The sequence below is a fragment of the Cucurbita pepo genome, chromosome LG01 (assembly GCF_002806865.2).
Source record: "Cucurbita pepo subsp. pepo cultivar mu-cu-16 chromosome LG01, ASM280686v2, whole genome shotgun sequence".
Taxonomy (NCBI): Eukaryota; Viridiplantae; Streptophyta; class Magnoliopsida; order Cucurbitales; family Cucurbitaceae; genus Cucurbita; species Cucurbita pepo.
This window is the reverse complement of record NC_036638.1, coordinates 8,278,754-8,290,253: the sequence shown is the minus strand read 5'-3', so window position 1 is coordinate 8,290,253 and position 11,500 is coordinate 8,278,754. Positions and strand designations below refer to the sequence as shown.

Here is an 11,500-nt window from a genome sequence, read left to right as displayed (position 1 = left end):
TGTTTGCAAATGAGTGAACCCACACCATCTTGCATGGTATGAACTTTTTAATATTTGAAATAAGTATTGTTTTTTTATTCATTTATTACATTTTTATTATTATTTAATTAATTGAAGTCAAATATTTTTATTAAATTGATTTATATTTTTCTAGTACTAACTTTTTAGTTAGCAATTATTTATTGATATCCTTTTATTTATATGATTATATTAAAAAGTTCCTTTAATGTAATTTTATTTCAAGATTCATTATTGGTTAGTGATAAATAAATGGTTAGAATAATGAAATTTCAATGAACTAAATTAACAATAAATAAATAAAAATTATATCAACATATTAGTTAGTTTAAACAAAAAAGACAAAGGGTATTCTAGTAATTGTATTGATTCTTATTCCAATTTCTAATAGTTGGAAGTAAGCAATATCATTGGATTATTGATTATGTCCCATCTCATATGGATTTCTAGCAATTTAACTACAACCCTAAAACTAGAATATATATATATTTAATAAATAATAAATAATAAATGATATGCATGGATAGGTAATTAAAATTTAATTAAACCAACAATCTGCTTGCACTTGGGTTACTTTCATAGGCAAGTGATTATGTTTACCAAAACTTCACGTATGTGATAAAAATTTAATAATAATAATAATGCATGGAGAGATGAATTATTGGATTTTAAATATTTAAATATTTCGAGTAATAAAAAATTAGATTCATTTAGAATTTCGATATCTCTTTATTTGTTTGTCTTATTCGTGTTGACGTTTCTTGATTTGGTTAGAAGAAGATTTTTTAATTAAATAGGAATACTAAGGATCAAAGTCGTTTTCGTATACAGAACTTAAAGTATTAAATTATAATATCGAACGCTTTTGAACCATATATTTAAAGTGTTACATCGAGAGACGAGGAAGATTCAATCTATATTGAGAATGATTTAAACCACTATATAGGTGTCCCATAAGGAGAAGAAACCAAAAAAAAGAAAAAGAAAAATGCAGGGATGACGTGGAAGACGATGATTGGGCCAAGTATGAAAGTTGGTGAAGTAATAAGTAATAACGGGGATGATGGGTCGGGTTCGATCTTGTGGTGCTCATGCCTCGGATGTTGTAAGGGTATTATTGTAATTTAAATGATTTTTCAGTGGGAAAAAGAAAAAAAGAAATCCCAAGTCGAAAATGTCGGCCGAATGATCATTCCTTTTTTTCCTATTTTCCTTTCCTACATTTATTTATTTATTTATTTATTACTTTAATTCTGTTTATAGTATTTAGCCTTTTGCACGTGGACAAATATAAATATAGTGTATAATTAAATAATCATTTTTAGAAATTTAAAGATTTATTGAAAATAAACAAACTAACCCAAATTTTGATAAATGCGAGTAATTTATAACAAACTTTATTTAAAATTTAAGGAAATGTTCCCGAAAATGAACAATTATGGTATAATTTCCTTCCACACGCTCTTATCTTCAATCAAGCCACCGACATTTCTAAGCGTTTCATTTGGGCCGACCGGTGTTAGTAAAAGCCCAATTCTAAATGTACCATTTTAAGGATGGGCCGGTTGATATGAGCCCATTTATGAAAATAATATTTGGGTCGGGCCGATTACATTTGAACTTTCGAGCCCAGAAATTATTATCATGGCTAAAAAATATTATTCCCTTCTTTTGGGTTTCCTCTCATGGAGAAGCTTCCACACCCTTACAAGGAATGTTTCGTTTCCCTCTCCAATCAATGTAGATCTCATAATCCATCCTCTTGAGGGCTAGCGTGGCACACTGCCCGGTATTTGATCTTAATACTATTTGTAATAGCTCAAGTTCACCGCTAGGAAATATTGTCATTTTTTAGCTTTCCCTTTCGGAATTCCCCTAAAAGTTTTAAAATACTTATGATAGAGAGAGGTTTCCACTGATATTGCAATGTAATATCAAAGAGAAACTCGTCTTGTTCTTGTTGCGACTATGGGCCGGTGTAATCCACCCTGCTTCAACTGTGGATTTCTAGGAGGTAGATGTTGGGTGGCCAAAACCAGTCCTGTTATAAAGAAAGCAAGCAACAACAATCATGAAACTGGTCATACAGTCCTTCAAGAAAAAAAGTTCAAGATGAAGTTTTGGGAGTTTCAGAAAATGGGAAAACTGAGAGAGAAAGGATCACTCATCAGACGAGCCAGTCTGATGCAAGTGAAAGTACAGATGAACTTCTAATCAAAATTTATCACTAAGATGCATCACATCTTCCACATATTGTTCTGTTGATTCAAAAAGAGATGATCAGTTCAGTTATTCTCTTTTTTGGAGGTCTAACGATCGCAAGAGTCGGAGAACGAACTATCAAAGATAATTGATGTCTTATACATTGTGCTCTTGCTCGGATCGACAATAAATAGGTTAATTCTTTGATGCCTACAACCTTTCTTTTCTATAATCATTATGGATCAAATGCAATAGCCAACAATCCATTTTGCCTGCCATATCAGTCCCAGGAGGAATCAATGGGATTGCAAATAACCAGGAGGGATAAAGGGAAAAAAAAGGTGCACCAGCAATGTAAATGATATTTCAACAACGATTCAAACATGGAAATGACACCATTTAAACACATCAAACTTGATCTGAATTCGAGTTCACATCCACGTCGTCCTCTCGGAAGTCATACTCTACAATAAGACCAAGATTATCAACCAGTTTGTGATACTTTAGACACCCTGCACACTGTACAGAATATCAATTGGTAAGCATCCGACCACCCAAATTAAGAAACCCTGTATCAACATTTGCTACCATTAATCAATCATAAGCACTATCGCAAGCATCCAGAGGTCAAAAGCTCCCATAGAAATTCAAGAAACGATTGGCACTTTCAATTCATAGTAAGTCAGCCAGTTTCATTCCAACGCCATACTGTCCTAAAAACTATCATAATTGCAAGCATTCAAGGGAATTCCAGCATCATAAAACCATCTTAAAATACACTTAGAAATGCATGCTTCCTCTTTTCTTTTTTATAAACATTATTCATGGTTGATTGTGTGTTTATTTGAACTCTTTGCTCTAGGCTTCTTCCTAGAAGATTCATGTAACGACCCAGAAGATCCACCGCTAGCAGATATTATTCTCTTTGAGTTTTCCCTTTCGGACTTCCCCTCAAAGCTTTAAAACGCGTGGGAAGGTTTCCACACCCTTATAAAGGGTGTTTTGTTCTCCTCCCCCACCAACGTGGGATATCACAATTCAACTGATTCTAAACCATCTTTTTATGGCTTCGACTTGATGAGACCTCTTCCTTAGATAATTTACCTCCAAATCATCACCTTCCTCATCAAAAGTGAGCCCAACATCTTCCATTTTTTGTGCAAAATTTCTTTCAATCTTCAGTTCTTTTATATGATTTGAACATTTTTTTTGCAAGTAATTATATTTCTATACCACCAGAAAGATGCTGCTTCACTCTACATACTCCTCCTTTTGTTGTTTTGGAATACAAATTGCAAACAAAAGCACCAGCGCGTACCTGAACAAAAACAAGCCCCCGTTCGTAAGCTAATCGATTGATGAGCCTCTTCGTTCTATCACCACATTGGTTACAGGTAAACGTTACCAGCAAACTTCTTCTTGGAAGCTTTATATCAATGGCTGCCCCCTGCAAATCGAAGAAAGATAAACACAATCCATAAGTTCAAGAATCTCTAGCTCAATTCAACATGAAGCTTTAACTGATTCAAACAAAACACAGAATACTGGAACATGAAGAGATTCATTATGGAACTGAGTTCCGCTAGCTACTCGTACCGTATCCGAATTTCTCTGTGCAGATTCATCGTCACCGCCAGAATTACCATCCACCAATCTTGAAACCGTAAGCACCTTATTTCGGTTTTCCCGAGTAACCGGTGCTGTACGAAAGCTTCTACTCCTGGAAAAGAAATGCTCAATTTTCTAGTGGAAAGCACAGTGAGGACGGGAATCCAAACGACGGAAGCTAATGATTATTTACCTAATGAAGAAGCCATTGCTAGGGTTTGCTTTCGAAGAGACGATAGGTCTGAATGCCTTGATAGATGGATGCGGCCGAGTCTGGGAAGGGTTAAAGGATTGCTGAAGAAGCGCGGGAGACGAAGAACACAGTGTCTTTGCCGCTGCCATGGATTCGGTGGTCGCTTATACAGTACGCTCCCCTCCAGGTGCTTTCTACATACTCTAGAAAGCCGACATGTCGTATTCCTCCAACTACCAAAAACGACACTTCATCCTGCCTGATTGAAGAATATTGGTACACCAACGGTAATTCCAACTGTTAATCAGTTGACCTATAGAGTTTTTGTATGGATCACCTAAAAATTTGTGATAAAATAACCCATTTTTCAAAACAAAGTAAATGATCCGGAGGAGGATAATATCTGCTAACGGTAGACTTGAGCTATTACAAATGGTATCAGAGTCAGGCACCGAACGATGTGCGAGCGCGGGATGCTGGGTGTCACAATCTGCAATATGATTGTGACCCGAGTAAGTCATCGAGGACGATGACTAAGTTAAGTGGGAGAGAATGTCACAACCTTACTATGAAGAGAGTAGGTTGTGACCCTCATGCCATGACAAGCAAAGGGGCGTCCCTCAAGAGACGCCCATCCGGCCATATGCGGGCCAACGTAGAAGAATGCCATGATGCGATCGAGGAGGACGATGCATCATCCAACACACCACCACGCAAAGTGGGTATTGAAGACATGTTGAGACACAAGCATAACAGAGACATCAGCATAGACATGAAGGACAAGATAGGCTTGTTGAAGGGCCGGGTAGGGCCCCGGGCCTTAACCTCAAAAGTCGAGGTTCCGGAAGGAATTTGGTCATGCGGTTCGGGAGTTAAGTCCGTCCATATGAAATATGAATGCTCGCCAAGTTTGGTGTCGATCGGACATTGGACGGACAATGCACGACACCGTATGACACCTCACGAAAATCATGTCTACTCCTGGTAGAATGAAAATGGCTCAAAATGTACTATAGGGGGTACCATGGTGTTAGCTCTCCACCACCCCTGGGCCCTGTGGCCTAAGTGAGCTACCCTGTGGCACATACGTGTGTCACAGTGTGGGCGAGCGTGCCGAGACGAGTGTCTCGGGCGACTTCCTTTGAAATGGGTTTTTGAAGGACAGTACCGGACGGCACGGGTGTGCCGGTATTGCGCCCTAGCCCGCGTGTTGGAGGTTGCTACATACACCCGCTATCCGGTACGGTATCCGTAAATGACTCGGCATGGGCACGGGAGGGCCTATGCCTCGATAGAACCCGGATGGATGGATGTTCGGGAAGTCCCGATGAGATGAACGACACGCGGGCCCATTCTCGATGGCACGACTGAACGAGTTATGATGGCCGACGACATCCCGAGACTCGGGATGGCGTCAAGACATATGGACCCCGTCGATGGGGATCGAGATGGCAAGATGAGATGCGACGTTGTATTGAGAGACCTTGGCCCGAGTAGAGGCAAGGTCGAGCCGAACGAGTTGGCCTAGCATAGAGGCAAGTCGGATGTGTCGCAGATGATTGGACATACACGCACAGGCGGCGTGTGTGGTTGGACAAGCTTGGATTCCGCACAAGCGATGTTCGATTGGCGAAGACAAACCTCGCCTAAGGTCCGACGAAGCCACAAAGCCGGGGCGAAAAATATATATGGGGCTTAATTCCCCTTAAGGCTGGTCGTGAGCGTGTATAGATCACGACGCCGCACGGTTAAGAAAATAGGACCGTGACACTGGGCCCCAAGGGGGTGGATTGTGAGATCCCAAATTAGTTAGAGAGGGAAACAAAACATTTTTTATAAGAGCGTGAAAACCTCTCCCTAGCATACGCGTTTTAAAACTTTGAGGGAAAGCTCGGAAGGAAAAGTCCAAAAAAGATAATATCTGCTAACGGTGAGCTTAAGCTATTACAGAAACACAACTCTAGTGCTGAGAGGAATTTATTGATGAACAAAACTATGCAATTTTGAATGATTTTCATTTCATTGATCAAATCAGAAAAAATTGTATACAAGTGTATGAACTGAACTGTCCCAAATTTTACTGAACCACAACAAGGATCAAGTTGCTTCCTTGCTGATGGTGAAAGGGGACAATAAGATTCCTCTCGAAACACACGTTCCACAAAATCATCGGTCCGTGTCGATTCGAATCCCGTTCGTGACTGTTGCTGATAGGCATCACTCTACCTCATCAACTTCATCAAATGGAAGTGGCACTGGATTAACTGCTCTAAATTTTCCAGCATTATTAAGATGCTCATTCTCCAACCTGGGCCATTGGGACAGATGCTTATTACAGTGACCAAAAAGAAGAACGACTCGAACAGTTCGATAATCGTATCGATAAACCGAAAAGTTTGTAACTTTTACCTGAAAAAGTTCCACAGCCCTCTTCTAATGACTTCAAGAGCTGCTAAGAACAGTCCAGTAACTCTTGAATCAACATGTCCAAAAGTTGAATGAAGAACAGTTTGCAACCATGCAAGCCTAAGCATGAAGTTCAAGCCCTGCCAACATACAAAAGTATTAGATTCTACTTCCATCTTATCAGGAGGAGATTAAGAATATTGCTTTTTCCTTACTAAAATATGAGCCAATTAAGAGGAAATTTCAAGAATCATTTTGAGTGCTTTATCTTTTTCCATTGGTGACTGATAGATTTCTCTGCTACGAAAGTTATCGAAACCGAAAAACGGAGCGTTGTGGGGACTCGTGATTATACCATGGAGAAGTAGTAAATGGTCTTTCGTTTAAGCATTAGATCATTCCTAAGCCATGGATTTTTGGAGTTCACTTGAAGCAATCCCCAATCCTTTACAAAGTCCCAATACAATTGGTACACTGTTGCTCCACTTGACATGACCACCACAAGACATAGCCATCCAACTCCTTTGGCCTTGTCTTTCTCATATGCCACTTTGGCCCCAGCAGCCAACATTGCAGACACATACTTTCCTAGATTCACAAGGTGGCTTGTTTGTCCTTCATCAAACCAGCGCCTTGCACACTGAAAACGAAGGCTTGTTAGGCTTTGTTGATGAAAGTATAGTGCAAATGATATCAATCCTATACCTGCATTGCTCTCCAGTAGTAAGGTAGAAACGAAACGGCATAAGCGAGATCTCGGTAATGCTTTCCGTTCATACAGTAGTTGTAATTCTGTGTTTTGTAGCTTCCTGTTATGTAGTAACAGGCCATGTACTCGAGGTTTCGCAGCAACGGGACCTAAACCACAAACCGTCGCGAGAAAAGTCATTTTCTGTAATAGCTCAAGCTTACCACTAGCAGATATTGTTCGCTAGGGACCCTTACGTATCACTGTCAGCCTCACGGTTTTAAAACGCGTCTACTAGGGAGAGGTTTCCACTTCCTTATAAGGAATGTTTAGTTCCCCCCTTCAACCAATGTGGGACCTCACAATCCACCCCCTTGGGGCCCAAGGTCCTGTTGGNGGGCCCCAAGGGGGTGGATTGTGAGATCCCAAATTAGTTAGAGAGGGAAACAAAACATTTTTTATAAGAGCGTGANAGGTCCTGTTGGCACACCGCCCTGTGTCTGGCTCTGATACTATTTGTAACAGTCCAAGCCTACCTAGTAGATTTTATCCGTTTCGGCCAGTTACATATCGTCGTCAGCCTCACAATTTTAAAACGCGTCTAGTAGGGAGAGATTTCCACGTCCTTATAAGGGATTATTTGTTCCCCTCTCCAACCAATGTGGGACCTCACAATCCACCCCCTTGGGGCCCAGCATTCTTGCTGGCACACCGTTCGGTGTCCGGCTTTGATACTATTTGTAACAGCTCAGGCCCACCACTAGCAGATATTGTCTGTTTCAACTCGTTACGTATTGCCGTCAGCCTAACAGTTTTAAAACACGTCTACTAGGGAGAGGTTTTCACTTCCTTATAAGGAATGCTTCGTTCTTCTCTCCAACGAACGTGGGACCTCACATTTTTCGCTAAGAATGCTGATTTATATACATACCTGACTACATAGCTGATCTGCCATGAAGAAGTCCATCATCACTACCTGCACAAAGTAATTGAGAAAATGATGAATACATTATAAGCTTCCAAATTCACCTTGATGAAGTTAAAATGATGGAGGATGAATCATTGGAGAAAGGATTTACCTTGTAAAGAGGTGAAAACGCTATATTTCTGATCACACGTAGGAAACAGTAGCGACTCGATCGATAATAAACGTCAAAGGGGCACACGAGTAGCAGCAAGAACATCTGTAACATGAGGAAAATGTTTACAAAATCTAAGAGTAGCTTAGAGACCAAAAATATGGCTTCATGTTGAGAAATTACCAACAAGAGAAGGCCAGGGATGACTTGAACTTGAGTATAAGAGTAGCCTTTTGAAAGCAGTGTCAAATGAACAAACATGACACCAATAACAGCAGTCATTGAAGTGGTACATATCAAGAACACGTCTCGATATTTAAGTTCCTTCGTCGCGGATAGCTCGAAAATGAAGCTGTAATTGATCCGAGTCTTTCTCCATGCAAAGATGTTGCAGCCATAGAGGAAGAAATGCAAGAACATCAAGCTGAACATGCTGTAAACAAGTTTCATTTTGTTAATTACTTGCAAAAGGTATTAAGAAAAAGATGCACAAATATACTTGCCTAAGTATTGGATAGACAGTCTCCATGTAAAGAGAGAAAGGGTGCCTTTTGTACGTCCCCATGATATGAGCCATGATAACATAACCAGCTAGAAGCGCAATGAAGCAACCAGTGAACAGTCCTGTTCAGGGAAAATGGTCTTTAGTTCAAAGCCAAGTGGTGTGATGTGGGTGTGGGTGTGGCACAGCCTGGTGAATAGATAGACACTAAAAGAACTCACCGACGAAGAAGGTAATGCCGTGTGACTCTTTACGCTGCTTTGGTTTAAGGTATTTCATGGCCTTTCTTTTGTCATCCTCAGCAAAGTTTTTGATGAACAGCTCCTCTACCTCATCTGCTAGCTTTATTGCCTGTCATTTCCAAGACTTTACTCCAACTTTCTTTTTTAGGTTCTAAAATAATTTAAGTGTTCATATGAATTTGAGACCACAGGACAGACGTGACAAACTATGAGACCAATAGCCACTTCACATTGTCTGAGAGCTTTTTCATGGGAAGATTTCAGCTGCTAATGATATAAATCTAGACATGATCGGTTGAAGAGGAGAACGAAACATTCTTTAAATCTCTCCCTACCAGATGCGCTTTAAAAATCTTGCGAGAAAGCTCGAAAAGTACAAAGAGGACAATATCAGCTAGCGGTGGCATGGGCTGTTACAAATGGTATTAGAGCTAGACACAAAGCGATGTGCCTTCCGCTGGGCCCCAAAATTGGTGGATTGGGGGGTCCCACATCGATTGGAGAAGGGAACGAGTGCCAGCGAAGATGCTGGGCCCTAAAAGGTGGATTGTGAGATTCCACATCGGTTGGAGAAGAGAACGAAACATTCTTTATAAGTGTGTGAAACCTTTTCCTAGTCGACACGTTTTAAGAACCTTGATACTCTGATTGAATCGGTTTTTCGAATAATGATAACAAATTTACCTTGTCGGAGCTGTTGAAATAAGAACTTTCCACAACTTTCAGATAAATGGGAAGAACTTGTTTTCCAGTGACCTGCAAAAAAGCAGGATCTTTTATGATTACAAGCAAGATTTCAGAGGCAATGATGGAACAAATGAATTATCAGTACTCATTTCTACTTACTTTATCAAACTTCTTCAAAATCTTTATAAAGGCAAGCAAATTCAATTGCCTGTAAGTTTTGAGAAACCCCAGCCCCTTATACAGCTCAACAAAAGCTCCTTTGATCATCTTCTCTGCATGGTGCAACCTGGTCTTGTTAATATGAAGTTTTGTTCCTTCATTGCAGTTCTTTGAGTTCGCCAAATCTTCCCTGAATAAATGGCTTATAGCAGAGAAAGTCCGAGATGGGTTTGTCAGAGGAATGTTCATTTTTATGTTCTTCCCTTGAAAACTGATCACCCGACCGGAAAATGATCTCCATTTACGATCCAAGATTTTAGTTCTTGTCGGATTTCCCATTTCTTCGGATCTTGGCGAGTCTGAAAATGCCAACTCTGTCTTCTCCAATTCGTCATTGATATTGTTCTCTTGGGATTGTTCTTGCTCTGTTTTGTCCTCTGCATATCAAAACAAAACATAAAACACATAACTACAGCAGATTCCGACAAGTTGGCAGCTCAGCTGATGATTTACCACAAGAAATCGTGTAGGAGATGGAACCATCCTCCTTAGAATCAGCTGCAATATCGCCGGTCTGTCGCCGGCACTGAATCGCCGTTTTCAAGTCAATGAGAATCTCCAGCTGTTTCTTCAAGCTATCTCCTCTCTCCATGAACTCCGCCTCCTTTGTCTTGAAGAATTGATTCACTTTATTAAGCTGGAAATCCAGACATGAGAAGAAATTCTTAGCTGCAGCTGTGTCGGCAAATTGGTCGAGCAGCTCTGTTTCATACATATCTCCCTTGCTAGCAGAGGAAGCAAGTTTCTTATGAACCTGTTAACAAAAGATTCCAACTTTATGATATATTATCACACAAGAAAGCATTGAGTATGGGAAAAAAGAAGAAATCGTAAGAGGGTACATGAATAGGTCCATGATCTCTGCGTTGGTGACCAAAAAAAGAGAGCTTTTTTATGGAAGACAAGAGGGTACTTGGCGCCGTACCGGCGGCGGGATTGGTATCAGTTTTAAGAAGATATAGTTTCTTAAGGTCCTTCTTTAGTTGTCGATAATCGACAAAAGCATGTTTCCATTCAGGGATCAGCTGTCCCTCGAACTGCTTGGAGAATTTGACCATGTTGGTGTACTCTGTCAGTAGCAGAGTCTGAGAGAGGTCAGAGGAGGAGGAGGAAGAAGAAGAAGAAGAAGGGGTTGTTGTGAGTGGTGAATGGAAGAGGGTAAGGCCATTATTTATGGGATGGAAAAAGGATGTGCTTCGTACTGATTCTCGACAGCACATTCTAAAATATCCTATGCTCTTTCTCCACTTGAAAGCAGCATAGTGGTGACCTTCGCCGGAGGTTTATGGACTCTCACCGGAAATGGCTGACTTACCGACCAACATGGCTGGCTTTCATGAAGTTTTTGAAAGGGTGGGGGAATATAATGGTGAAAACTTGTGGGACCAAGAGAAAGAGACGAGGGAAGAAGCCTAATTTCCCTTTCCCCTTGCAAAAATAAAAAAGATACAAACTTTCCCCGTGTTACTTCCAATTAAAAAAAGATATATCTGAACAAGAGTAATCTTCGAGATAGAAATACTGAAAACAGTCTAAAAGATAAATTTTTTTCACCATAGGTATTCTAGAGTAACTTTTATCTGTTGAGGGACGACCCTTTCACTTAGTGCTGTCGGATCATTAAGGTCGATTTTCGTCGTTGCTCGATGGGTGGGT

At 40.3% G+C, this 11,500-nt stretch overlaps 2 protein-coding genes across 3 annotated transcripts; both read right to left on the bottom strand.

Moving 5' to 3' along the window:
* Nucleotides 1-2,226: 2,226 nt before the first annotated feature.
* Nucleotides 2,227-4,222, bottom strand: LOC111776388 (DNL-type zinc finger protein). Of its 2 annotated transcripts, none has more exons than XM_023655833.1 (4): nt 4,022-4,222; nt 3,817-3,934; nt 3,539-3,667; nt 2,227-2,739 (listed from the first exon to the last, which is right to left on the bottom strand). In XM_023655833.1, exons 1-4 carry the CDS (start codon nt 4,168-4,170, stop codon nt 2,629-2,631), a joined length of 507 nt encoding a protein of 168 aa, XP_023511601.1. In that variant the 5' UTR covers nt 4,171-4,222; the 3' UTR covers nt 2,227-2,628. The 2 variants fall into 2 exon arrangements, with proteins under 2 accessions (XP_023511601.1, XP_023511593.1); XM_023655825.1 differs by having other exon boundaries at nt 3,817-3,940; nt 4,022-4,217.
* A 1,851-nt stretch (nt 4,223-6,073) lies between these two features.
* Nucleotides 6,074-11,157, bottom strand: LOC111776241 (phosphate transporter PHO1 homolog 1-like). Its single transcript, XM_023655642.1, has 13 exons — nt 10,687-11,157; nt 10,298-10,598; nt 9,785-10,221; nt 9,623-9,694; nt 8,918-9,047; nt 8,698-8,818; nt 8,378-8,627; nt 8,195-8,299; nt 8,047-8,091; nt 7,133-7,285; nt 6,783-7,067; nt 6,431-6,567; nt 6,074-6,329 (listed from the first exon to the last, which is right to left on the bottom strand). The coding sequence occupies exons 1-13, from the start codon at nt 11,062-11,064 to the stop codon at nt 6,239-6,241; spliced, it is 2,505 nt and encodes an 834-aa protein (XP_023511410.1). The 5' UTR covers nt 11,065-11,157; the 3' UTR covers nt 6,074-6,238.
* Between the last annotated feature and the right edge of the window lie 343 nt (nt 11,158-11,500).

Excerpts from the sequence above, each read along its gene's own strand:
- LOC111776241 (XM_023655642.1), bottom strand. The coding sequence starts at position 11,064 with ATGTGCTGTCGAGAATCAGTACGAAGCACATCCTTTTTCCATCCCATA. Across the intron at positions 7,286-8,046 it reads CAGATCAGCTATGTAGTCAG|GTCCCGTTGCTGCGAAACCT; the intron begins GTATGTATATAA and ends TTTGTGGTTTAG. Across the intron at positions 6,568-6,782 it reads CCATTTACTACTTCTCCATG|GGCTTGAACTTCATGCTTAG; the intron begins GTATAATCACGA and ends GTATGTTGGCAG.
- LOC111776388 (XM_023655825.1), bottom strand. The coding sequence starts at position 4,170 with ATGGCAGCGGCAAAGACACTGTGTTCTTCGTCTCCCGCGCTTCTTCAG. Across the intron at positions 3,668-3,816 it reads CACAGAGAAATTCGGATACG|GGGGCAGCCATTGATATAAA; the intron begins GTACGAGTAGCT and ends TTCGATTTGCAG. Across the intron at positions 2,740-3,538 it reads GGGGGCTTGTTTTTGTTCAG|TGTGCAGGGTGTCTAAAGTA; the intron begins GTACGCGCTGGT and ends TATTCTGTACAG.